The 26,506-nt window shown below is 48.1% G+C and overlaps 10 protein-coding genes across 10 annotated transcripts; 6 read left to right on the plus strand and 4 right to left on the minus strand.

The window, feature by feature from the left end:
- Window positions 1-92: 92 nt before the first annotated feature.
- N7529_001594 (uncharacterized protein) lies at window positions 93-783 on the plus strand (the record flags this gene model as incomplete). The annotated part of the gene is made up of 4 exons (XM_057237125.1): window positions 93-113; window positions 163-292; window positions 358-444; window positions 494-783. The coding sequence occupies 4 exons, from the start codon at window positions 93-95 to the stop codon at window positions 781-783; spliced, it is 528 nt and encodes a 175-aa protein (XP_057101812.1).
- A 262-nt stretch (window positions 784-1,045) lies between these two features.
- N7529_001595 (MFS transporter) lies at window positions 1,046-2,995 on the minus strand (the record flags this gene model as incomplete). Its single annotated transcript, XM_057237126.1, has 3 exons — window positions 1,046-1,702; window positions 1,759-2,665; window positions 2,721-2,995. 3 exons carry the CDS (start codon window positions 2,993-2,995, stop codon window positions 1,046-1,048), a joined length of 1,839 nt encoding a protein of 612 aa, XP_057101813.1.
- An 893-nt stretch (window positions 2,996-3,888) lies between these two features.
- N7529_001596 (glycoside hydrolase superfamily) lies at window positions 3,889-5,061 on the minus strand (the record flags this gene model as incomplete). Its single annotated transcript, XM_057237127.1, has 1 exon — window positions 3,889-5,061. One exon carries the CDS (start codon window positions 5,059-5,061, stop codon window positions 3,889-3,891), a length of 1,173 nt encoding a protein of 390 aa, XP_057101814.1.
- Window positions 5,062-6,719: 1,658 nt separating this feature from the next.
- On the minus strand, window positions 6,720-8,342 carry N7529_001597 (general substrate transporter; the record flags this gene model as incomplete). Its single annotated transcript, XM_057237128.1, has 1 exon — window positions 6,720-8,342. The coding sequence occupies one exon, from the start codon at window positions 8,340-8,342 to the stop codon at window positions 6,720-6,722; it is 1,623 nt and encodes a 540-aa protein (XP_057101815.1).
- Window positions 8,343-9,012: 670 nt separating this feature from the next.
- On the plus strand, window positions 9,013-10,959 carry N7529_001598 (uncharacterized protein; the record flags this gene model as incomplete). The annotated part of the gene is made up of 5 exons (XM_057237129.1): window positions 9,013-9,094; window positions 9,175-9,431; window positions 9,499-9,694; window positions 9,756-10,651; window positions 10,720-10,959. The coding sequence occupies 5 exons, from the start codon at window positions 9,013-9,015 to the stop codon at window positions 10,957-10,959; spliced, it is 1,671 nt and encodes a 556-aa protein (XP_057101816.1).
- A 490-nt stretch (window positions 10,960-11,449) lies between these two features.
- Window positions 11,450-15,483, minus strand: N7529_001599 (inositol polyphosphate kinase KCS1; the record flags this gene model as incomplete). Its single annotated transcript, XM_057237130.1, has 2 exons — window positions 11,450-13,352; window positions 13,424-15,483. The coding sequence occupies 2 exons, from the start codon at window positions 15,481-15,483 to the stop codon at window positions 11,450-11,452; spliced, it is 3,963 nt and encodes a 1,320-aa protein (XP_057101817.1).
- A 2,372-nt stretch (window positions 15,484-17,855) lies between these two features.
- Window positions 17,856-19,333, plus strand: N7529_001600 (DUF614 domain protein; the record flags this gene model as incomplete). The annotated part of the gene is made up of 2 exons (XM_057237131.1): window positions 17,856-19,026; window positions 19,101-19,333. The coding sequence occupies 2 exons, from the start codon at window positions 17,856-17,858 to the stop codon at window positions 19,331-19,333; spliced, it is 1,404 nt and encodes a 467-aa protein (XP_057101818.1).
- Window positions 19,334-22,811: 3,478 nt separating this feature from the next.
- On the plus strand, window positions 22,812-24,206 carry N7529_001601 (uncharacterized protein; the record flags this gene model as incomplete). The annotated part of the gene is made up of 6 exons (XM_057237132.1): window positions 22,812-22,994; window positions 23,143-23,179; window positions 23,231-23,298; window positions 23,355-23,728; window positions 23,778-23,848; window positions 23,905-24,206. The coding sequence occupies 6 exons, from the start codon at window positions 22,812-22,814 to the stop codon at window positions 24,204-24,206; spliced, it is 1,035 nt and encodes a 344-aa protein (XP_057101819.1).
- A 630-nt stretch (window positions 24,207-24,836) lies between these two features.
- N7529_001602 (uncharacterized protein) lies at window positions 24,837-25,262 on the plus strand (the record flags this gene model as incomplete). The annotated part of the gene is made up of 1 exon (XM_057237133.1): window positions 24,837-25,262. The coding sequence occupies one exon, from the start codon at window positions 24,837-24,839 to the stop codon at window positions 25,260-25,262; it is 426 nt and encodes a 141-aa protein (XP_057101820.1).
- A 401-nt stretch (window positions 25,263-25,663) lies between these two features.
- On the plus strand, window positions 25,664-26,442 carry N7529_001603 (MscL family protein; the record flags this gene model as incomplete). The annotated part of the gene is made up of 4 exons (XM_057237134.1): window positions 25,664-25,800; window positions 25,857-26,057; window positions 26,125-26,269; window positions 26,320-26,442. 4 exons carry the CDS (start codon window positions 25,664-25,666, stop codon window positions 26,440-26,442), a joined length of 606 nt encoding a protein of 201 aa, XP_057101821.1.
- Window positions 26,443-26,506: the final 64 nt, after the last annotated feature.

The raw sequence follows: 26,506 nt of genomic DNA on the forward strand, positions 1-26,506 counted from the left end.
CCATTCTGGGCCATATTGCCATTCGAACTCCTTGAGGGTATGGATACCCATCAACAACTTTGCCCTCTCCGCCATCTTCTTTCATCCCAACCATGGAGAATAAAAAGGGCAAGGTAAGTTCGCGATTAATTTTTCCATTCCTCTACAGACATCCAGCCCTAGCTTTCAGCTCTCTTTCTAACGAAGAAGCGTATAGCTGGTCCTCTTGAGAAAAAGAGTCCGCATTTGCGACAGCCGGGAGGCTCTGAGACTGAAATTCTCTCACTTTCCACACCAAACTTTTCTCATCTCAGTTTCGCTCAAGGACGTTCCCAGTGAACCCAACTTGATTCAACAGTCAATAAATCCGTATTCCAGAGATATTCAAGCTTAGGGAAGTGACAGCATCCCCATTCGACCTTACTCCCCCACCGAATACCAACATCTCCGTCCCTCAACACCTGTGTAAGTTTGGCGATGATTCAAAGCTCAAGTATATGCTAATCAAATATAGATCTTACCCTCTCCGACTATGATCGGGCTACAGAAGGCTCGCCTCAAAATGAGGCCATGATTAGATCTCGAATCGACGCAATCATGCTCACAACTTTAGCCCAAGTGAAGCGCGACTCCACCAACCCAAGAAGTTCGGTTGGTTCCTCTTCCTCGGTATCTTCGATCAACACGGTGAGATCCCTTCATCTCCAATACGAGTTCTCAATGAAAATTGAATGGACTATGGATAGGGAGCTCGTTCTCATCGAGGGGATTGAGAGTTGTTGTCTTGATGCACCTAAGGAGTAACTTGCCTGGGTAATTGGTATTTAAGTGCCCTGACGGAAGTGTTCAATTTTCACAATGGCAGCACTAACTTAGTAGGCCACATTATTACCTACTATTCGAAAAATGATTTCGTGGGAAGATAAACTACCCACTATATACAGAATGCCAATACTATGTAAAGCTCCGAACACCAAAGGATCCAGCCATGATTAACCAGATCCAATCTGAAAGAAATCCAAGAGCGAAGCTAGTAAAACCACAAAATGAAATGAATGCAATGCATCTAAACAACAACCCCCCTCCTCTTCCACCCCCTCCAGGCAACCAACCAAGCAACAAGTGCAATCCAAACACTCACTGTGCACCCAACGGCCCAGAACCCATAGCACCGCCAGCCATGGCACTGCCCATCCAACCCATCGCCCCGATCTATCGCATCTTGGTAAGCAGCGGAGTAAACGATGCCCCAAAGGGCCGCCCCAGCAGCAGGCATCATAGCCACAATGCCCCAGTTCGTGGCGAAGTTCTCCACGCCCCAGACGACGGAGATGATGATCGGCGCTAGGGAGAAGGCGCTGCCGTACCCGAAGCCGATGAGCGCTGTGGTCAGGTTGAAGATGCCTGGGTAGGTTAGGGGGAGGGGGGAGGCCAGGAGGAGGTAGCCTAGAGATAGGAGGAAGGCTGAGGGGAGGAGGAAAGTCATGCGCGATAGAGTTAGGCCGGAGGTTGTTGGCTCCAAGTGTCTGTGGCGCGCTCCTTCTGGGATTGGCGGGAATAGATGCGTTGCTGGTGGTGCGAAGAAGTCCGAGAGGGAACCTGTAAGGAGGCGGGCGATTGTTGAGGTTAGGGCTATGGTTGTTACGTGTGTTGAGGGGGAGCCGGCGGGTGGGGAGATGCCGGTGTAGGATAGGGGTGTTAGAGTTGGGATGATTGTGCCGAGCTTTGGGGTTGTCAGTTTAATATTATAGTTGGCTGAGAAGTTGAGAGATCACTCACGTTGTTGATGTATGATTCCCCAGGACCGGTGACAAGGAAGAAGCCCGCGGCCAACCACCACATTGTCTGATCTTGCAGGAACACTCTCGTCTCATAATTGAGGAGCCAGTTCTTCTTTCGACGCTCTTCTTCTTCGCGCTCCTTATCCAGTCTTTGCTGTTCACGCTCCTCATCAGATAAATTCGAGTGCTCTTCATCGAACGCATCAGAGAACGTCCCATATTCAGCCGGCGTCTGGATTCCATTCCGTGGGCGGAAGAAGTCACTCTCTTCCAACAGCCCACTGCGCTCCAGCTCTTCAACCGTCTCATCGATATACTTATCATCATCTTCAACGATGCGCAATGCAAAAGTACCGATTATACCAATGACAAACAGCAACACCGCCAAAAAGACAAAATACTTAAAAACATCAAGGTCCCCATGGGTGCCATCGGGAAGACGCTCATAAAACAGATATGTTCCAATCTGACTCTGCCACATCCCACTCAACCCGAAAGCCGCAATGGGCACAGCAAGCATAATACCCTTATGTTTACCTCTGCCGAAGTTTTTCGCGCACGTAGCCACGGCAGCAAGGTACATACAGCTCGTACCTGATCCAATAGCTACAAAAGCGACGATCATAACCCAAAAAGGCCATCCAGACCCGCCCGCATCAACAGGCGGACCACTCAAATACGCAAACGCAGCGAGGAGATACCCGGCGCCGAAAACCGCGCCGGAAAACAGAGACAGCGGCGATGGGCTGTACCGATCACATAGGTAGCCGAATAGCGGGACGGGGAGGTACATTGCTATCTCCGCAGCGATGGAAACCGCATTGACCTGCAGCTGCGAGTAATGCAGCCGCGTAAGCAGGAGATGTCCGTATAATGAGAACGCAGTGATGCTGCCGGCGCCCAAGCTGTAGGATTCAATCGGTTAGCTTCGAGCACGTTACTGCAGCAATACATACGTACCAGGTCACGACGCCCCATCCGAAACTCACTATTCGGATCACTTCCTTTTGCATCTTCAGCCGGTCCCGCTCGACGATTTCGCCGACGACATCGCTCAACAGCCCGTCGTCGCTTCGTAGGCCCTCGCCCGAGCTGCGCGAGTGTCGTGAGCTGGGCCGTTGCCGCGCGGATCCAGGGTTTCGGTCGTTTGGGTTTTGCTCCGTGTCTATGTCTTGGAGGAGGGGGCGGTTGGCGTCGAAATCCCGCTTATCGATGGAGTGGCTACTCCCTGTCATGGTTTCTCCGCACCGGCAGAACGGTGAAGCGGGTGGTTTCTTGGGGTAGGGAGGATAAGGAGAATTTTGGCCTGGAAGGGGGAGCTAGGAGGAAGCTGATTTTGGAAATTGTGGCGTTTTGTTTCGGCTTTGAAATGTCGGCTGAGCACGTTTGTTGTCCCCCGACTCGTGTGATGGAATGGCGGGGAGTCGGAGTCAGCGTCAGCTGGGTGGATCGCCCGCGAATGTGTTGTTCGAAGCTTGAGTTGGCGCTACGTCATTGGCTTTCGGATTGCCAGTGGGATTATGTTCACTGTGACGCTATTGAATGGATGATATATTATAAGGATAGCTGGGAGCTGGGAACTGGGAGCTGTCGAAGCCGAGAGCTCTAAAGTGGAGAAAGTTGGAGTCATTACACGTGATTCGCCAGTTAGCCATCCTGTACGACCCTTTCCGGACCTTGCATGACCCAAATCCAGTAGCCCGTGATTTCTTTCCTTTGCTTTGCCACAACTTCTGCCTAGTAAGAGATTCAATTTGATGTGTCCCGCGATCTCTACTGACTTTTTCAAGCCATTTCTTCCGGGCGCCGTCATGACTGTCGTATACATTGAGTGAGTGCTCCTTTAAATTATTAAGAGCCATAGAACAATCTAAAAGCCGAGGTTTCTTCGTATGACTTCCAGAGGCTTTTTTGACCTGTCTCGAAAAGCATTCATTTGAAGACTAGCAAGGAACTCGCACATGAATAAGTGAAGCATAATGATCATGTATAGCAGACGGGAGATTGTTTACAGGACATATCGATGACCTTCTATCATATGTAAGCCTCTCTTAGGAAGGTCACTTCTACAGGTAGCTCACTCAAGGTAGCTTCAATCCCATCGATTCACATACAAACTCATTCACCCTCAGCAGGTCACGGCATCGGCAGACGAGCTCGTATAGCCCAAGCTGATGAAAGTTTCGTAGTTCCAGTAGTCAGCCTGTGTGCCCTGTCCATCCACAGTCGCATTGCCGAAAAATTTGGCTGTCCAGTACGAGCTACCTTGAGTGTACTTCTTCCACGCAGCGATTCCAGTCTCCAGATTCTTCTTCCGGTTCGAGAAAGTGTTGTCAATCTCCGCTTGAATAGACCATTCTCCAATGAAAACAGGGAACTTGCCATCTCCGGGCGCGGCCACAGCATCTTCGCAAATATATTGAGTAAGATTTGCGGAGCTAGCACCACGGCCCGCGAAGTAGTAGTTGTGTACATCGAAGACCAAGTTTGATCCGGCAGAGAACTTGGGCGACCAATATTCTTCGCCCTTGAAACTTCCCTGGAACATAACTGGGATTTTTGCATTGACGGCTGTGGTTTTGGTGATAACTTGACTTATATACCTCTGTACCCATTCGGCACCACTATCGGTCAGACAGTAGGGGCTACCAAAGAGTGTGATATCCGGTACGTCAACAGGCTCATTGATTGGCTCGATGGTGAAAGATTGAGGAAATTGGGAATTGTTGATGAAGCTGATAACCGCATCAACAGCTTGCAAAGAATAGGCCAGGGCTGTCGCATTGTTGAACCAGCCATAATGCCCTTCAGCTTCTCCGAATGGCATTCCATTGACGCCACCCGGAAGAGAGTGAAGATCAATAATAATGTGCATGCCGTACTTGTTGATGGCATATGTCGCAATGTTTTTGAGGAATGAAACTTGATTGCCAGTGTAAAGTTGAGAACCTGGGACTTTGATCCAGGCAGCGTAGGAGGTGGGAATGCGAAGAACGTTTACACCTGCTGCGGCAAAAGTATCGATGTCGGCAGTGGTTATCCAAGTGGCATACCGGCGCTCAAGTACTGGTCCACACTGAGAGCCTAGATGGTCACAGAGACCCCATTCATCCGGAGCTCCTCCAGAATAGGTTCCCCACCATGTAGTGTCAATGGTAGACTCTTGGACAAGCCAACCACCCAGATTAATACCGGAAGCATTGAACGACTTCCAGTCAAGGTAGGTTGGGGTAGCTGCAGACTGGGCGATTGAGGCAGTAAGTATGCAGGAAAGTAATATAATTGGATGAAAGTTAAACATTTTTCACAGCAAGAATAGTATGCAACTGTAGATTCTGAATTGGCTGTTTGTCTGTCGAGCATGATTTGGGCAACTGCTAGCAGCCTTATATACTGGTGTTGCCGATCCCAATTGATGAATTCTGACCATAACTAGGTTTCTTCACCCCCGCAAAGGGCTAGCAAGGCTGGAAAGTAGTATCAATGCCGGCTAACGATGCAGAATCTGACACTTTTCCGCACTAGACGTTGCTGAAGCCTTTACCTAACTCAATGGGAACGACTCCGTCGAATTTGCCCCAATCTTCGGCAAGTATCTCCACTTTCCGTTCACATTAATTTGCAGAGCCCGCACTATCATGGGCTTGCATACACTCAAATCTTGATTGATATTCTTTTATTGGCGTGCCTTTTCGGGCTTGTATCACCCCGAAAAAGTGACCACATCTACTGGGAGGTTTGTGTGTAGGGAAGGACAGTTTTTGTCTCAGTATTCTACTGGCTCGATGTTACTCTCATCCGATCAAGCATCAGTCACGTTGTTGCTCGGATTACCATGCGCTGAATCTGCCTCACATATGATTATTATTGATTTTCAACAACTTACAACGCAGTAGTAACGTTGGCTTCATACAAGACATATTTGAGGTCGAACTACAGGCATGCATTTACTCTTGGGACATATTGTGTAGCATGATGGAACACTGGATATCTAGAGGACCTTATTGAAGCAATATCATCACCATGGGAGGCGGCTCTAGCTGAGTCTTACACATTCTGTGGAGATGATTTGGGTACATTTGATAGTTCTTGGCATGTTGAACCCTCGGGCCAGCTTACAACATACTAGTGGTGCCGACGAAGTATTGCAAGGCTATATTCGATTGTGAGATGGCATAAACGTCCAACTCGGTACATTGATGAACGAGATCTGAAGCTGGCATGAGATGCTTTGTCTTTATTTAGAAATAAATTAAAATGCCCAAGCCTTTAGGTCACATTCAAGTTTCTCGTCGCGGAGTGGGCTCTATGCTTTTCGATTTGCGCTATTAGTTCCTGCGTCAGCTATGGTGGCTGCCGGGGTATTGACGAATTGGAGCAGAGACTATGAGTGGCGGTGGGGGTGGGGGTGGGCCCAATCTCAGCCGATGAAATCAACATGGAGATTTCTTATTGTGGATTGGCCAAAGAAGGGTCCAAAGCCGTCAAGTCGCTACGGGGTTTCTTGTGGCCACGGGGTATTCAACAAGCGCAAGACCTCCTAATTGAGACAGTAAGGATGGACCTACAGTTCACCATTCACATACCAAGAGTGGCACAATTTCAGACACCGAGCATCAAGCAATGCAAGCAATTCCCGTCGTCAACCCTTGTCTTCCAAGATTTCAGTACATAGTCTTCAAATGTCTCTCTCTTTATTAACATTCGAATAGCGCGAACAATAGTCTTGGGTCAGTTTACGATTACTTCAGATGACTACGACCTAAATAGATGACTACGACCTAAATAGATGACTACGACCTAAATTTCTAAGACGAAGAAGCGTAACATGATTTTTGCAAGCGAAGACGATAATTGTCGAAAGTTAAAAGCCCAAAACCAATAATGAGAGAGTAGAGATTTGGATGTACACAAAAACTTCATTCCTGTCCCAAGCCACCCTGTCCCAAGCGAAAATATTCACACATTCGCCAACTTCTCAGTGGCAGTGTAGGCCTCCGCCGCCCGCCGCTCTGCCACGGTTGTATAGTGACGGAATTGGCGTGTTGGCACTCTATTCATGAAAAGCTCATCGAGCTCCTCATATGTGCGACGTCGAGTTTCTGGAACAAAGAACCAAGCCAGTACCGCAAACATCAGCATGAAAGCGCCATATACAAATCCAATCTGAGCCTTGAGATTTCCATAACCGGGGTTAAACATGTATGGAGCGACGAAAGACCACATCGTGTTGACAGCCGCGGAAATTGAAAGGGCTATAGCAAGGGTTTTGGTGCGAAGGATAGAAGTGGGTACTTCGCCCGCGATAGTGTAGACATTAGATCCGACTCCGGCATTGTAGAAGAAATTGTACATGGTATAGAAGCCAACTGCTGCCATCGTGGCAGCGGATGTGTTGATAGAACCGGCAATTCCCATGCAAAGCAACAGCGTCGTCAACCCAATGCACCCCGCAAGGAACATGGGTCGTCGGCCGACCAGATCGCATATAAGGAAGGAGATGATTGCACCGGACATTGATAGAATCTGGGCTCCAATTTGTATAAGGAATGATTGTCGATCGCTAATGCCCAGATATTGGTACATCAATGCTCCGTAGTTCGACACGAAACCTAACCCGGACATAGGCTCAGACAGGAAGACCAGGATAGCAATTAGAGTTCGCCGTAAGTTGGTCCCTCGGAAGCACTCAGCATATGATGCATTTTTTTGCGTCTCGGCTTCGTCCAAAGTCAATTTGATCCGCTCCAGGTGTCCTTCGGCATCGTGTGAGTCAGAATATAGTCGATCGAGGACTTTCCGAGCCTCGCGAAGCTTTCCCATTCGAACGAGGTATACAGGCGACTCGGGCATGAATATTTGTCCGATCAAAGCAATAGCAGCGAAGCCCCACTGTGCACAAATCAAAGACTTCCAAGACCAAGCATTGTCCCATTGAGACGTGTAGTAAGACATAATGGCTGAGATGAATGGCCCGATGCATTGCGACAGGTTGCAGAAGCCAATAACAGACGACCGGATGGCGAGGGGCGAAAGATCTGCAACGTATCCAGTGCAGATGTTGAGAAAGGCTCCGATAGCAACGAAATTCAGCATTTTTCCCCCAAAGAACATTCCAATAGACGTGGTGGAGAATTCAATAGCGACCGACGCTACATTGATTGCGGCTGCGACAAGAGTAACAGGTTTCATCCCAAACTTGTCGGCAAAGTAGGAGGCAGCCCATGAGCCCACAATAGCAGCCGCGTTGGACCCGCCGCTCAAGGCTGACTGCCACTTGGTGTCAATAAAATACTGGCCGTCTTCGAGACGACCAAATCTTTCTTTGAAATCCGGGATACTGATGACGGAGCCAGACGACTGATTCTCAAACCCTCTCACAATGAGTGTCCAGAGCATGACGCCGATCCAGAACAGTAACCAAGGATCCCTTCGGAGTGTTTCCAGATATCCCCGGTTGTGTTCCTGCTGCTGGATAGCTCGTCCATGCAGTTCACTTGAACTTGCTTCAAGCTCAACATGGTGAATAGAATTTCCACTCGCTTTCACGGTAGGACTTCTATGATCGTTGGGTTTCTCCATTATTGCTGATAGCAATTACAGGATGAAAGTGCAAGAGAGACGAATTGTTACAGTTCGAACGCCGAGAGCAGGGCTGTTTCCGGGAACGAGATAGCAAAGACGGGCTGATCATGATCCTTTTGTATACGAGACACAGGGGCTAACGCCCCTGCTCCGAAAGTGAGCTGGTCTACTTTGAGTATGTGGAGACAAATTAGCCGTTCGTTTGAAAATCCGGGGAACAGGTTCAAGGTTCGGGGCCAGAGTCCGTCTCGCGTCAATCAAGGCCGAGCCAGGAGAAAGATTTTGGAGGATCTAGCAGCATGAATTGATCAGCTGGCTGGAATGAGTCGATTGGAATTGCCTAGCGATGCTTGGACTCTGCAGTGCTCATATTAGCCACAAACTCTTGGCCCGTCTGACACATGGCCAACATCTCTCCACTTCCCGATCCACTGCGAATTATGCGAGGAACCCCAGATATAGTGCAAGGATCTAGATTGTCTCCGCATTTTGCACATATAAACTGTGGGGGGTGTATCTTTTGATGGGTCGACGCTGCTGCTGCGGGGATAGTCATCTTCAAAAACTATACATATATCTATCATCTCCAACTTTCACCTGAGCATTTGCATCCTCTTACTCCACTCACCACTCACCCGACCCAAAAGTTGAGCTTAAATTGGCCGAAATGGCTGCATTTTCACGTGCATTTTCTTTGTCTCCTGAGGAGGTTCGATCTGCTACTCCTCCTGGCACGGTCATTCTTTCAGGTACGCAAGTCCCCCAAAATTGGCGTCAATTGACAGATTGAATACTTTGAAGTGGTAAAAGTTCTAAACAGTGATATTAGCCCGATCATTGCAAAGGGCTAGACAAGCGACTGCTCAGAGTGATGAACTAGTGTACACCCCTCAACCCAGTTCAGACCCAGCAGATCCACTCAACTGGCCAAATTGGCGCAAGATTGCCGTTTTGATATGCATGTCATTATATGCTGCTATCGCAAATTTTACCTCGGCGTCTATCGCAAGTGCTTTTCCTATCTATGCTACGCCACTGGCGTTCAATCCTCCGGTGTCAATTGGGAAATTGACCCATTTGATTGCGGTGAGTACTTTATCCTTTCCAATCACAGAGCTCCAAGCTCTCTTTCAAGCCACTAAACCAGGAATAGGTTAACGTGCTCATGTTGGGTGCAGCAAACATTTGGTGGGTGCCATTAGCGAATATTTTTGGCCGTCGGCCTGTGATACTAGGAGGCATATTACTTCTAACGCTATGCTCAATGTGGGCTGGGCTAGCTAAAAGTTTTGGCAGCCTTCTAGCTGCTCGAGTCTTTATGGGCATTGGGGGGGCGCCAGCCGACACAAGTAAGTCCTAACTTTCGCTGTCGATGAGTATTCACCCTCTGACGAAAATGACCGACTTAAGTTGCTCCAAATGTGGTGGGAGAAATCTTCTTCACTCATGAGCGAGGTCGAGCTATGGTAATGATTCAAACCCTTCTGCTATCAAACCTAAAGTTCTTTTCTAACACCTCACAGGGTTTCTATACTGTTTGTATTTGCCTGGGACCCATTATTGGGGGTATCTCCGGGGGTTACATTGCTGGGAACCAAGGTCTTGCTTGGATCCATTGGGTGAATGTCATTCTGTCCGCCGTCTTGCTTATCGCTTGCCTCATAATCGTACCCGAGACACGATACATGAGAGACCAGACACAAGTCTCAAGCCCAAACGACAAGTCCGCAGAGGTTGAGATAAAGGGAGGCACTGAGGTTGTCGAAGATATGGCCGCCCAAGCTCCAGGGTCCCATTCGACAAAGTATGCAAACCCTTCCTCTATGTGGAAGCTTAACAAGTACCAAGGAGATGCGTGGAATACATTTTTAGCGCCTTGGAAGACTTTTCGCCTGCCAGGTGTGTGGCTTGTGATGTTTTGGTACGCTGGACTGGTAGGAGGGGTGGTTACTGTTACGACTGTAGCCCCAACCATCATCTCCGAGCCGCCATACCTCTGGGGGAACAACGCTGGCTTGATCATGATCGGTGGAATTATCGGGGCGTTATTAGGGCTTATTGCAACAAGCTTAGCCGCTGACCGGGTAATAACCACTAAAAAAATGCTGCGGGGTGAAGTCTTCGCTGAACCAGAAGCACGTCTTCCTGTTGCGATTCCAGGCTTGCTACTGGCTACTACTGGGCTTTGGACCTTTGGGTTCTGCGCACAGAACCCCGGTCCGCCACATATGTGGGTTGGAATGCAATTTGGGATTGGCATGCTTTGTTTTGGCCTGATGCAAGCACCATCTATTGGGTTTAATTATGTGAGTCCAGAAATTGCTTTAGGCTTCCAGGTATCAAGTTTGCTGATAAACATGCTCGCATCTGATAGCTCATCGATGCTTATGGCCCTCTTTCTGCGGACTGTTTTGTGGCAGTGACTTGCATGAGAGCTATTATAAGCTTTTCCTGGACGTTCTTTGCCGGTGAATGGGTCATGAGCTCTGGTCCAGCTATTCCATTTGGCGTATTTGGAGCGCTCATGGGAGCGTTTTCGTTGCTCATCGTTCCTGTCTGGCTTTGGGGGAAAAGGATGAGAATTGCTACGGCAGGTTGGGTACCAGTGCTTTGAAGTTAGGGAGGTCTTCTGCTAGATTCTCGAATAACTGAGCTTCTTGCACATAGTGACACTTATATCTCAGTCTATCTCAATTGTAAAGTGAAATTGCTAAATTGATCTAAAAATGAAAAATAATCATATACAAGTAGCACCATGGGCAAACCCATGCAAATCGAGAAACAAACAAAAAAAGGCTTTGGAGACATTGGGGGGTATTATCAATATCAATAAAACAACCGAGAAATGAAGTCATACACCGAGAAAGACCATGAGCTCCTTGCAAAAAGAAAAAGAAAAAGAAAAAGAAGAAAAACACGAAATGGGAAACTCGAAATACTCTAAATGCGTCCAAGCAACAGTCATAGGGAAAGGGGCGTTATTTCGTAGTGTCGATCAGGCGAGATCAGGCACGGGTGCATACATGGCGCTTACGGAGAAGCAACGAGTCTATCCGAACGCCACGTATCGGGAGTGGGCCGAAAAGAAACCAAAATCAAAAGACCTAGAAACTGACTTCGCCCGCGTCGCTCTCAATCATCGTCTCATCCCAGTATTGGTCAGAGGGTGTGTCGCGGGCGGCGGGCTGAGAGCCAAGTGCAATGGCTTCGCCTTCGCCTCGTTCGACGAATTCGTCTTGCGTCACTTCTTTCATGATCCGCTGGAAATACATGCGCAGGGTGCGCAGCCCGCGGAGGTAGCCGCGGTCGATGTCGTATGGGTTGTGAGGCGGGCAGGGCGTGTCGGGTGGGAGTGGGTCCTCGCCTGTCACGCAGTTCGCGAAATCGACAATTTTCAATTGTACGTCGATCTTGCCGTGGCCGTCGTCGGAGGCGCCGCGCTTGAGTGGTGGGCGTTCGTTGCTGGGACGGGGTGGGCCTTGCTTTGGGGGTGATTGTTGGTCTCCGTCATAGAGGATCAGAAGGCTGCTGGCATAAAGGCGATACCGATCCAATTGGCGGATCATGTGTTCCAACAGAGCCAACTTTTCTAGAATGACGGGGATTTTCTTGGCTACGCTGGTATAACTGACACCATCGTAAAGGAAGCGAGTGAGCGCGTCCTGGAATTCGCGTCCGGATTTCAGATCTCGTCCGAAATACTTGTCTTCGAAGATGTACTCTTGTTTTTTGACATTCCAGGCTTGCATGCCACAGAGCCTCACGCCCAGTTGCTGTGAAGTGGTTGACTGGCATTTCCGGCGCTGGGACTTTTTCTTCTTTTCGTTCGCCTCAATGCCATACTGGCGTGTGCCCATCTTCAAATCCAGCACACACGGCTTGTTCATACCAGCGGTCAAATCCTCAAGGAGGAGGAGGAAAAACTGCACTCTTTCATCTTGCCTTAGCTGGGCCTCCTTGGGATTACTGGGCAGAATGGTATTGATGGGCTCCTTAGGTTGGAAACGGGATGGATCACGACGAGTTGCAGCAAGAGTATCGGATAGGCGAGGTTCGGGGACCAAATTGCTTTCGGATCCTGCTGAGCCCGAGTGTGTCGCGACAGGGGAGGGATTTGAAGGCATAGAAGCATCCGCTTCCATGGCAAAAATATCGTCCTCCTTGTCGCCTCCATAGCCCTCATCATCATAGAATAGTAACTCTCCATTATTGCGGGAATTTATACTACCACGTCTCTGGAGGCCACTTCCAGAATGGCGCCTTCGCGGATGGGATGCCCTGGACAGAGAACTTGCCCGATTTGTATCTTCTTGCGTCCTTATCTTTTCAAGACGGTTTTGGTTAGCATCGAGAGCAGTTGAGGCGGACGACGAAAGAGCCGGGCCTTCGCTAGGTGTTGTCTTGATGTCAATTGCTTCTGTCTTCAGAGCTTCGATTGGCCCAGGTGCCGGTCGTCGACTGCTGGCCGTTTGGTCTTCGGACATGTTTCCTCGGCGGCGGTTTGCGGTAGGCATGTCGGAATTGGCCCTTGGTAAATGGATGTGGCCGCGAGCATGGCGGCGATGGTGATGAATAGCAGGCGGGCTGAACACTTCACGAAGAACCTGTTCCTGAAGTTTGAGGTTGACGGTGGTGGCGCCCCAGATCTTGGCGCGCTTGCTGAGTGCCGATGGATCAGACTCTGCTGACATGCCCTCCAGGCCGTCGACGGATCGAGCGCGGCTCACCGAGGCATCGGCTGTCCTCGGTCGCTGTGGGTGAGAGAACAGATCGGCAGGAATGATGTGACGGTTGTTCTCAAGGATAACCTTTGGGATAACACCGGTAACTTGTGACTGGCTCACAATTCGTTGGGGCTCAGCCGCCTCCTGAATTTGGGAGCTGAGAGCTGACGTTCCATTTCCATTTGTGGCAGTCGCATCCTGGATTTTACCTTCAGCAGAATCGCCCGGATCCTTTGGTCGTTTGGGTGTCTTCGAGAACGTGACATTCAACACTCCGATATATCTGAACCATGACGTCAGTACAAAACCCTTTGAAGACACATTGCTTTCACGGGAACGGAGATTTGGACCTACTTTGGGAGAAACACCAGCATGTCTGGATGTCTCTGTTCAATGCGTTCATAGAACTCATTCTCGCGATTGTTGAGCTGTTTGCAAACAGCTCGCCTGGAAAAGCGGAAAACCGTGGTGTGGCCGCCAACTTGGTGTCGATAAGGCTTCAATTCAACGGCACCGAGAGGTGCTGGGGAAGGCTTGGGGTGAGAGAGAAGCCGAGGCCGCTGTCTTGGGGTCGCTGTCGGAGTCTCGCCCTCATCGGTGTGATGGCCGTCTTCAGTTGCGGACCAACCACTTTCGTCTGCAGATGGTGGCTCGGATTCATGTGATGAATCATAGCTGAGTTCAGAGATGGTACTCAAGGGCTTTTCAGGCATGTTCTCTCGAGGAGAGTGGATATCGCCATATAGGATCTTACTTTCATTCTTGGATCGCAGGGATATATCCACATGGCTGATTTCTTTTTCCGGGGAATGACGCTCTTGGGGTACTAGCATCAGGTCATGGCCTTTCTCTGGAACCGTCAACTGAACCGGTTGTACATCATGGGGGCCGTCAGGATATTGCTCCAAGGTCTCAACCCCTTCAGGCACCGTGCGCTCGTGGGGGAAGTAAACGGCAGACGAAATCTGTTCGTTCTCTTCTTCCTCGACTCCAAATTGCTGTGATCCGCGACGCTCGTCTTGCTCGAATGAGTTGGTCGGGGAAATTTCGACATGAGGATCCTTGTCGAAATACTCACGATTTCTCTCTGAATACTGCGTGGGAATGCTTTTAGAGAATGACGAACCATGGCGCCCTCCAGGAGTGAGATGGAAGTTTCGGATTTCCTCTAGTAAGGTGCGGGGCAACGCTGGCGGAGGGCGTTTGTGGAGATCATCGTGCGGTTTGTTTTTGACGAGCTCGGAAGGCTGGGGTTCAAGAGCCGGGCCATTTCCAAGTGGAGGGAGGGAGAAGCTTTTACGAATCAAAGCGCCCTCCTCTGATCGCGGGTGTTGGTGTGGCTCTTGCTCCAAATCCATGACGCGATCCTGCGGTTCCAGCGTCTCATCTTGTTCTCGTCCGCGATCCTCCCGTCGTTTGCGATCCGGCGAAGTGGTGTTTTCTTTGAAGAGGCCCAGGTAGTGGCTGGATTTGCGGCTGCGGACGTTAGAAGCCGGCTCCGCGTTGGTCAAATTGGCTTCAATGGAGCTGTCAACTCGACCACCGCGACGACCTCTGCTTGGACTTCGTTCAAGGGATGGTGGAAGGGCTTCTTTTTGGGGACTGTAAGATCCGAACCCTTGACTGACCTGAGGACTCTCTCTGCCGGACAACACATTCAAAGAGTGCGGGGTAGAAGAGACATCATCTATGGACGGGAAGAGATTTCGTTCAGGTAAAGCGCCGTTCAGATGGCTGGTTCTCCTACCTGTTCCCTCCAATGGCAGGTTGTACCGCCGAGATCCCAAATGTGCCTGCACGCCTACCTCTGCCTCGGGTTTCTTGAGATGATCAGTCGACAGGGTCGATGCGCGCAGGAGGGACAATCGGGGGGCATCGGAAGGGAAGAGAGTGGAAGAACGCAATGGAGAATGTCTGTGGACGTCAACTTCCATGTGGGAAGGGTCGACGTTAAAACGGTGGGGAGAGACCTTGGAGAATGCACTTGAAGACACGGGTGCATCATCGAGACTGGGAATCAAATTGACCTGACGCTCGGTGTCCAAGGCCCTGTTGGGGGGTAATTGTGGGGTGTTTGCGCCGCTATCTGTAGGAAGGTAATGGGTTGCGAAAATACTGTCTCGCTCGGACAGTTGGGGCCGATACACGATATCCGGATTGGCGGTGTTCTCCGGAGGTGTGGTCGCAGTCCGTTTTAGAGTGAACCTGGGCTGGGACCAAGAGTGAGCCGTTGGGGATTCCGCCCGTGAAGGCGTCGGCACCTCTTCAGACCTCTGGGAGATATGAGCTTGCTGAGAATGGTGACGTGGGCTAGTCCCAGGGATGGCTCTGGAGCAATCATGTTGGGCAGGTGCCGCAGGTGTCACCAGGGGATTAGGCAATCTATCTTCGGGAACGGACGGTGAATTTGACATGGAGAGGACATTGGTCAAGTACAATTTCGGAATGGTAGGAAAGCGGAGACCGGGGGGTGGGTGGTTGGGCTCGAGATGAATTGGGCTTAATGCTGCAGGAGATAGCGAAAGTTAGAAGACTTGACAAGAATTGACTCATATGTATTTTTGATTTTTGGTTGGGGGTAATTTATCCCAAGGGTTTTTGGAGCACGTTGAGCAAAGGAGAGATCTTACTGGAGAGAAAAAAAATAATAAGGAATGTAGAGTCAGAAGAAGTTGTGAATCAAAAGGGACAAATCAAATAGATTGAGGATCTGAAGAGTCTAAATGGATCGTCACCGCCCTTGAATGGATTAGATCTTGTTTTTTTTTTTTCTTGTTTTTTTTTTTTTCCTTCTGCCCTTTTTTTTATTTATGAAGGTTCTTTAATTACTTCTTCGATGATTCAGGGGATAATTCAAGAATTCAAGAAGGGGGGAACAGAAAAGAAAATAGAAGAGGAGCTGATCAAGCTAATGTGAAGAGAAGTCAAGAGTGGAACCTTGGAACCAGGCAAAAGATGAAGTCAGGAATTGGCCTACCCTTTCAATCTTCCCGGTTATCTATCTCGGTTCTACCCATAGAGGACTTTGCGTGACTTTTCTCTTTTATATATATGCAGTACAATTCTACAATTCTTAAGGTAGCTGAATCTTCACAAGTTTGTGCTACCTGATTTTCCTCGTACAGATTTTTCCTTTTTGCTCCAGGACCTTCCAAGTATATGAGGTCTAATGGCTCACTCTATTTCCAAATACTACATCGTATACGTACGGATCTAGATAATCACATTTGCAGCCCTGGGACGCTCACAAAGTAGGATATACCTAGGTACACGGTATAAGTTTATTTCTGATATACTCAAAATTATACACAATAGCATTATCTAATCTAGGGGTACCATTGACAATTACCGAGGGAGTACAAGATGCATACATATTATGTACACATATTTTGATTCCCCATATCTTGCGGCATATCTTGCGGCATAACTACCAATCATCGGTCTCGATGAATATCGTGCATCCATTGTTATCCTTCATAGGTGCCATTAATGCCCTCACCAAGGTTATGTTGATCAGCCTGTAGCCGTGTCTTAAATGATCCGACTCGTTCGCATTACAAGGTACTCTAGTGGAGTGAGCCAGGGTCTTTAAATTTTCCTAACGGGTACCAGCTACCAGCTACCAGCTATATTGGACCAATTCAGTGATAATGTCTATCCTCATCTTCCCCAGACTCCGAATCGCGGCTAAAAACGCCCAAATCCGCTTTTGTTAGTGATTAGGAGTGTCTCAGATTAATTACCCCCACTTAGAAGGCTCATAGCTTGACAATAAAATTCTCGAGAAAATTCAAAGCTCCGAGAGCTCCTAACTTGATGAGAAAATGAAATCCACTTGAATGTCTGTCTACATATGTACTTGGGGTCCAAAACGAGGCGGTTTGCATATGTCACAAAAGTTGCTGCCTGCTTTGGTATCTGTCACATTGGCCGTTTCAATCACTCCATCGCTGAATCCCTCAATCACCTGCCAATTACTTGTTGTTCACCTGGAAAAGTAGACTTGAAGTGACAAAGAGGGGAGAAATAATAAGAAATCTATCGCATGACACTTTAATAATTGTTAATACTTTTATTGCCAATAATCATCAAATTGAACCATGATATATATTGTACCTAGGTAGGTCTTGTCTTCGAGTAGACTTCGTTATTTGGTGCTACGGAGGACCATTTTGTCCCTTTCGATACAACCCAACCATAGAGGATCACGTTACCGCTCGAAACTTCCCTCAAACAAACCTCCAACGGCGCTTCGCCAACTATCAGTGAATGGGTGTGATTGTGACGAAAAAGAGTGATCTGAGCGCCAACGGGAGGCGCCGAGCGGGTCCTAATCCAACCAGAAGCCTCAGCGATGTGAACATGATGCATTAGGGCCACCCAGGGCCAACCAGAATCCAACGAACCAGACACTCTGAAAAAGCAGAGAGAAACCTGCAAAGCCACTCGTATGATCGCATTCCCCACAGGGTTCTGTTTTCTTGTACGCCCCGTGGCACCAACGACCACTCTCTCCCCACTTCCAGCTCTAGCTTGATGCTGGTTTCCTTCACTCTGCGTCTTAATCCACATTTGAGATCATTTCCCGCTGTCGATCCGTCATCGCTTGGTTGCGCGCGCCAACGGGTGTTCGGGTTTTCCCCGATGTTCTCCAGAAAGCCGTTGAATCGTTCTACAACTATCACGTCGAGAGCCATTTGAGTGTAATTTGGTTTCACAAAACCTCGACTTTGGGAGTTACACTGTGTGCTAGAAAGTGTTATTGGACAACATCCTAATCTCCAAGATGAGCCGTTCGAACCTAAACACCTCTGTTGGAGGCAACCACAATAGGTATTCTTTCATGGAAACACCACTTGAGATGCACCCGTCAACCAAGCTCCCAAACCTATCGCTGCATCCCCCGGATTCGAGAGCGCGGCCCGCGCAAGAGCCAGAAGAACCAAGAATGCACCGGCGAGAATGGTCGTATGCACCGAGTGAAAAGCAATTACAGGATCAAGGCGTAATGCCCGACCAAGCCAAGCGCCCGGCGCCTGAACAGCACCCGGCGAACTATGCGCCGATGGCGAATGTACCTGAGCAGCCAGAGTCATTTAGCCCTCCGATGTCTCCCCAATACGCCACCGCGCATAGGAACCAGTATTCTAGCGCGATGTCCCCTCAATATGCAACCGTGCAAGCGAATCAGCGGCAAAATCCTCCATTGTCTCCTCAATATGCAACTGTGCATGGGAATCAGCAGTACAGTCCTCCGATATCTCCTCACTATCCGACTACACATGGGAACCAGTATGGGACATATGGCGCTTCTCAGTCATACACGACCCTACCTCATCAAACGATCTCTCACCAGTATATAAACCAATATAAAGCTACCTCCCCGCAAGAGGATAGCACACAGTTATCTCCGCAGTCATATGCGACATACTCGCACGCCCAGTCCTACCCAACTATCCCGGACCAGCAACGCAGCCTCTCAATATCCCCCCAGCCATACACAAGCTACACCGAAACGCCAGTCTCCCCCGAACAACCTAAATCTCCAGGCCCACTCCCAGTCAAAGTCAGCCCCGAATCGCCCGGCGGCGAAACTGTGACTATCGCCCCAGATTCAAACCCCCTCCAATCACCTCAAGAATCATACTTCCCGCCCCCAACAAGAGCAGCAACCCAGCCAGCATCCTACCAACAAGAAGACCTCAGCGCCTACCACCAACCAGGCCAAACAACCCACCCAAACCAAGAAGTCACCGGTGGTGGCTGGAGCAACGGGCTGTGCGAATTCTCCAACCTCGGAATCTGCTGCCTAGGCGCGTTCTGTCCGTGCATCCTATACGGACGGACGCAGCACCGCCTCTCGATGAAATCGAAAAAAGAGGACCCAACCAACATGCTCAGCTACGAGACTTGTAACGCGTCATGTACGGCGATGGGTCTGCTCTGCGGCTGTCAATGTAAGCATACCATACCACACTCACTAGTATCCAAATCAGGATCAGAACACAAATACTAACACATTCAAAAACAGGGCTCCTGGCAACAATCCAACACACAAGGACAAGAAACGCATACGGCATCCAAGGCAGTATTGCCTCGGACTGTGTGCGCGCCACATGCTGTACATGCTGCACCTTGATACAGGATGAGAAGGAGATCCAGAAGCGCGAGGAACTGCGAGCCCGCTCTGCGAGGGAAAGGGGGGTGGCTATGCTCTCGCCGTATACTACCCCCGGACCGATGTCCTATGGCCCGCAGAGGTGATCTGTGCCCACTGCTGGACTGTGGGCACTTTTTGTATATATCGTGTTTTTGTATTCTGATTCATAGCGTTTGTCATTATTATTAGACGGTGTATATAGTGGATTCGATTCGTCATGATCGCCAAAATTGATTTGTGCATGAGCGAGAGCGAGGGACTAGGGGATGGGGCTTTGATGTATCATATTGTTGGCGCATGTCCGGGACTGGGATTGCTTTTTGCCAGTAGTTTTGTTGATAGTGTGAACATCTGATGAAGGTTTTTTTCTTGCTCTTCCGCGGTATGATACAGATATCTTTGAGGAGAAGATGAATATGATCAAATTCCGATCAAATTGAAGGTTCATATCTAGTTTTAGTTCCACCTTTCTTATTTCGTATAGACTCTTAACCAGCGCTATACCAAGGCCCGCAGGTGTAGAAGTTGCCTGGGATATAGTAGCGAAGACAGGGGGGAAAGGGAGAGAAGAAGATTTCATTCAGCTGTCATATGTGCCAGTTTGAATGGTGCATGGCTGTTGTGGTTTATCCTCCCGGGTCACCCGATGAGGCAGAATCATAGGCAGTTTCACTTTCGGATGTCCAGACTGTCGGAGGTGACGGTGAGCCGGAAATCGAGTCATGTTTTTCATTAGGCTCAATTGATTGAGCCACTTCTGCAACAGGAGTGAGAGCTAACTGAAAGGAATCTGAGAAATTCATGAGGCTAGATCGAGGCATTTGTGCCTGGCGTCTATGCACCTTCGAACACCTATCTCAAGCCGCAGCTCTATTGTATCGCACAATCAAAATCCTGTCTGCAGAGTTGAAGTTCCGCGATAGTGGAAGGTTTGCAGGTCGCAACATCCTTTCTCGCCTGACTGTATTGTATGTTCGTCTTGGAGCCGTGTGACATAGCCCTAGGTAATCGGGAATGGTAGACTTAGAATGGAATTCCGTTTGCCGTAGATAGTTGATTCTGGATCATTTAGTCTGATTTGTTTAATCTCTTGTTGTATCGCATGATTTTCCATATGCTGAGACAAGTTAGAGGCTTCAACCCAAGGATATTGATGTCTATAACTCACCACGACATGATAATACCCTCAGTAGGATTTCTCCAGAACGACTATGTACCAGACTTAAAGGTTACAAATCGTGGATTGCTGCGCACGTGGGTTGAAGCTTTGGAGATATCCGCAATCTGGCTGAGATTTACATGGTACGGCCCATTTGGCAGTGGGGTGGACAATGGCAGGGCATTTATCTGATTAAAAACTAGGACTTTGGCCAATTAGCGATTATTTCTTCATCTGTGCTGCAGACATGAACGGTCTTTGGATGTGCACATGTAAGCGGTAGTGTCTCAATGAGGACCATGGCCTTGAATGGGGCCAGGGTGAGATCCAGTAAGACTACACGATCCAGGACGGACGAGGTGCGTACAACTTTAGCGGGGTAAACAACACTTTTTGAGATATCAGTTATTTCTCCATCATCGAAATATAGCCACCAATCGAAGGTTGGGGGGTTTGGAATCCAAATATATAGAACAAAGTCGAAATTAGCGGTAGCCTAAGCGCTGCGGCGAAACGGCGAAGAGAGGAAAAATCAAAATCAAATTACTGTCAAAATTTGACTAGACAAACATTACTATCAAAAGGAAGCTATAAATGAGTTTCAAACTTACTTGAGTAACTGACGTTGCCCATGAAGTGGGCTTGGGTTGGAAAGCATCTTGATGGTGACTCCCGGGAAGGTACCAGGAGAAAGGCATCTGCATAGATGATTTTAAGACTGTGATATGAGTGCAAAATAAGCAATAGAGATGTGTATGAATGAGGATGAATTCTAAGATCTCTTAGGGAACATCTCTCTATTTATAGCCAGGGAGTCATGACAATCATAGAAAGCAAGCAAACGCTGCTGTAATCCATGGAGCAGATGAAATAAATCCTCTTTCATCAAAGAGAGGTAATAGAGACAGAATGATCGCAAATTAAGAAAATAAAAGATGCTACACTTGAGAAAGATACTACAGATCTGGCAGCATATTATTTCTTAGGTTCCTGCTTTTTTAGATCAAAGGCTTTCATTCAACAATGGACATAGAGGTAGGCAAAGAGTGGAATCACAAATGTGGTGCTGTATAACAGAGAATAAAAGCGACTTTCTGTGTCAGTGTGTTGTCTAACATCTGCTGCTGCTCTTGATGAGAGCTGCGGCCCTTTCTGCAAAGCTCGCACTTTTTGCACCAACGGCAGGGAACACTATAATTCAGATGAATTTTCGAGGATATATGTTGTGTATGAAGTCCTAAATGGAGTCGGAACAATGGGAACATCATGTACGTACCATGGGCGTTGTGTTGATGCCTGAAGGCAGTGTCATCCGCCTATACTAGGCAGATCCGGCCCTCACATGCTTGATACCACCGTTATTACTCCTCTTACTAAATCCGATCAAGCACCGGTGTATCTATAGATCAAATCGAAGATGTGAATATGATAATGGTACTCCGTAGGTTCCTGGCATATGGCAAATTCTTTTTGGGAAATTTACGACGAAATCCACAACCTCATACCTAACCCAAACTTGCTTGAAAGCCTCCAAATAAATAACGCGGACCTTCCAAGGTTGTGACTAATAATTTCAGAAAATTTAGATACATCAAACCCTCAACTTGAATGTCAATACATCCCAAACAGGGCCACGCCATACAGAAGGCTATCAGAGGCGATGACAGCGACGATGAAGATCAAGAAACAAAGTGCATTGTCACATAGGAGACATCGATAATATACAATGTTAGATCTATCACAACGACTATGAAGAAACTGCACGCAAGATCGCACGATCAGACAAACCAGGTAGCTGGGACACCCCCGATCAGCGCGATCTAAGCCATGCGATCGATCTCGCCACGACGATCCCTCCAGTGACGCCAATACGCCCCAGATCAAGAATACTTTTAACTCACCACAAAGTTGGCTGTTAAACTAGCCACTGAAATGCAAGGCTATGTAAGAAGGGGTCGCATGGGCTGTAGAAATTTGGCGCGTCGAGCCATGATAGAACAGATGATGCATCAGTCGGCAAGTCGGGTCGCTTCCTATCGGCTGGTCCGGGCGTGGAGATATGTTCCCCATAGTGTTCGGGACTCCACTTTTCGCTCCTTTTTCTCCTTTAGGTGAGTAACTCTGGCTTTGGCGAAGAAAGTGGGGGCTGACTAGTTGGTGATCACAGACATTTTCACCCGCTAATATGTAAGGATACGATGCATCTATTACTTGCCGAATTGGGAACCCAGCAACCCGAGCTGTGGGTGAGAAGTCTGACTTTATCCTGAGCATTTGTTAAAGAGTTTAGACCTGTCTATTGCCTTTTTTTTGTTTCGCCTCTTTGGTGTTGCTATTATGTATATATTACTTCTGGTACTTCACATTGATATCGCCGTTTCTATTCATTCAAATACCTAGACCTATACTTTGATACCTGCGATATGGCGGACACTATGGGCCAGAACGTTCATGGCTACGACCATGATAACCTGCGCCATGTAGTTATCACCTCGACTTGCTTTGCTTTCATCTTGTCCACAACTGCAGTCAGTTTCCGCATTATTTCTCGAGCAATCAATGGAAGTGGTCTCTTCCTGGATGATTGGCTGATTATACTGGCATTGGTGAGTGAACGAAATTACACTATCTATAGCCTAGCAACATGTTTGAATAAGCCTTTATCTCTTTATTACTTCTCTACATCTCCTTTGAAGTCCATTAATAATGCCCCCGGATTGAGGACGATGATTTTTTGTTAACAACTGCCATCAGCTCTTTGAGTACGGTATATCAATAGCGGGAGTCGTGCGTAAGTTGAAATAATTGCCCAACAGAGACTCCATGTACTAACATCCAACAGTATTGTACAATGGACTTGGAACACATATCGTCGAACTCTCTCCCGAGCAAATCGTTATCTATCTCAAGGTTAGAGAATACACCCTCACAGTCATTACACCAATGATATCTTAACACAACCATAGACACTATTCACAGGCTCAATCCTCTACACCGGCTGCATCTTGTTCATCAAGCTATCCATCCTTGCTCTCTACCAGCGCCTCTTCCCCATCAAGGGCATGAAGAGAGCCGTCAATGCTGTTTCTTTAATCGTGATCCTGTGGGCCGCATGTGGTATTCTCGCCGGATGCTTCACCTGCATCCCGACCGAGAAGCTATGGCATCCTATGATAGAAGGTGGCTGCATGAACCTATCCAAGTTCTACTATGGTCTCCAGGTCCCCAACATCGCAACCGACGCCATTATCCTCCTAATGCCCATGCATATCGTGTGGAACCTTCCCATCTCAAAGGCTCAGAAGCTGGGTCTCTCTGCCATCTTTGTTCTGGGATTCTTGTAAATGTCCTTCTTCCTCTACGAGCACCATGAACCTGACCAGATGCAGGACTCTTATTTTCGATATCATCCGACTTATCGTTCTGATCGAACTTTCCAAAAAAGGCGACGACATTACTTGTATGTCGCAACTCCCAGACCGATCTAGATCTGGACAAGGTACTGACACGTGATAGATAACCAAGTCCCAGCAAGCGTATGGACATGCATCGAACCCGCCGTCGGAATCGTCGCTGCCTGCCTCTCGAATATGCGCCCCTTGTTCAAGTTCATGCACGTCAAGGTCTGGTCCAGGTTTTCCAGCCGCTATACCACCAACACGGGCAACACCAGCGAGTCGCAGATCAACGAAAAGCCCGGTTGGCCACGTCGGACTCCTAGCCCCAACAGCAACAACAGTCTTCGCTCAAGCCCTAGTAGCGAGTCCCACCAGTTGCCTTTGAATCAATCGCCTGCACACAACCAGTCTGCTGTTTGATCGAGGGCTTGACTATTACACCTTAACGGATTGGACTTTTTCTTCTCCTTCTTGTTCTTCTTCTTCAACTTCATCTTCTTGATATAACTCCGAAGTCTCTTCTTTTATTTTCACCCTTTGATTCCCATATATTTTGATTTTCTTTTCTCGGGCATATTTGCTCCGTATCATCTTACCGGATACTTTTCGCTTTCTTTCACATTTAGATGCTTTAGATAATACGCTCTTCCAATATTTCTTCTTGTTCGCCTTCCTTGTCAAGTAACTCGAAGATTTTGTTAAGTTCCAGTATCATTTCTTTGTAACCAACGTTCTCCTTGTCATTCCTTTTGTTTCCACGCCTCAATCAACGTTTGATGCATCACAGAGAAGCCAAACAAAGGCATTGTCATCTTTAAAACGTGCTTATTGATCCGTATCAATCAAAGCGGCGATTTAGTACTCATTGAAATGAAAATCTAACTAAACACACCAACAATGGTCTTTATTTTACCCTCTATCACCTCACCCGAGACATGATCAACCAGTGAGTATAAAGACCACCAGTCCCACAAAATCAATAAGGACAAAGATCAGGTAAGCTCCAGCTCATTCTAACCTATCCAATCCATCTACACCATATACCACAAAATGCCTAACCACGTCACAGTCGTCTCATGGCAAGATGTCTTCCACAGAGAGATTTGCGCCTACCTATCTAACATAGAAGAACTGGCCGTCTATATCCGAATGCACCCCAAAGACAGAACCGTAAAGACAACCGGAAAAATGTACAACGGCATGATGTTCATCTGGGCGCAGGTCGAGCGCATTCGAGAAATCGGGTTGGAAATGGTCGCCCACGCTCCGAAAAGCCCGCTCATACTCGAGCGCCGCAATTATTGGTTCATCCGTGCTTTGGCGGATCAGACTGAATTCGAGGATGAGTGCGATCGAATGGAGCGCGAATTGGATGCCATGGCCAGGAGGATTTTCCGTCGCGAGGTCGATAATCTTTGGGTTGCGGCGTTTTTGGAGAATGAGTCTTTGCATATAGCGGGGGAGTTTGGGCTTTAGATTATTAAAATGAAAGCTACTGTGTCTGTTTGAGGGTTTGGACTTGTAGAATGTTGCTTTTAATATTTTGATTAAGCTTGCGCAATGTGTTGAGAATAGAGTAATTAGGTATAACGAAGGCCAGCTAGGTATGTGTGCTATATAAAATCATTTGCCCGTGATAATCAAATGAAAGTGTAGATCATGGCCCTGTTGCCCTCAAAAACAAGGCTCGATGGGATCTCTGACGGCGATCGCATGCCCTTTTTGCAGCGCCAAGAATACTTAAAGTGCACCCCGCGCCATAAACCGCCACATGACTGACAAGCGCATTGATAAAGCAAGCCTCCCGAGACCTGAACTCTTTTTTCTGTTTCTTCTCTTATCCCTTGAAACACACCGCGCTAAGCACCACCACCACCATGCGCGGCCTCGACGAAAGTAGCGATGTCCTCGTGCGAACTGGCCAGAAAGCCCAGGAACAAGTACGGCATGTATGGGATGGCTTTGTGAACTTTGCGGCTCGAGATAACGTCCTGGAAGTCGCGTTAGGTTTGATGTACACCATAGTGGTCAATATTTCACGCGCAAATTGCTAATAATCGCCATTTGAAGTATCGCAAACGCTTTTACAAAAGTCGTTACATCTTTCGTATCAGACTTGGTCCTGCCAGTAGTCTCTCTTCTCCCTTTTCTGAATAGGAATATGGATCAGAAATTTGCGGTGTTATCGAAAGGGCCGAATTTTGTCTCGGAAAATGGGTATAACACGCTCCACCAAGCGCGGGAGGATGGGGCGCTGGTTTTGGCTTATGGGTATGTACACATCGAATAGATGTTAAGCGAGATCTTCTCAAGTGATGTCTTTCTCACTCATAGACAGAGCATTCATTGAAACCGTCATGAATTTCCTTGGCGTCAGCCTTACTCTATACGCTGCTGGACACTTGTACATGTTTGTCTTCCATAACAAAATCATTAAGCCGACAATCAGGTGTCCATACTGCAGGCAGTATATTAGTGAGACGGTGAGTTTTGTTCCATCTGTTTGAGGGTTGTATTGGCTGACGGATTGAAGGCTCTTCGTTGTCGCCATTGTTCGACCTGGCAGGATGGAAGAGAGGATGAGCCTAAGAGTAATGCGAGTCTGCGCGAGGACCTGGCTGATGGTGAGCCAAGCTTGATTAGTGAAGTCCCCTAGGCAGCACTGTTGTTGACCCCGGTTCCCCCTTTGCCAGCATGATGAAAGATATGTGGTTGGCAGT

The sequence above is a fragment of the Penicillium soppii genome (assembly GCF_028829465.1).
Source record: "Penicillium soppii strain IBT 18220 chromosome Unknown utg000002l, whole genome shotgun sequence".
Taxonomy (NCBI): domain Eukaryota; kingdom Fungi; phylum Ascomycota; class Eurotiomycetes; order Eurotiales; family Aspergillaceae; genus Penicillium; species Penicillium soppii.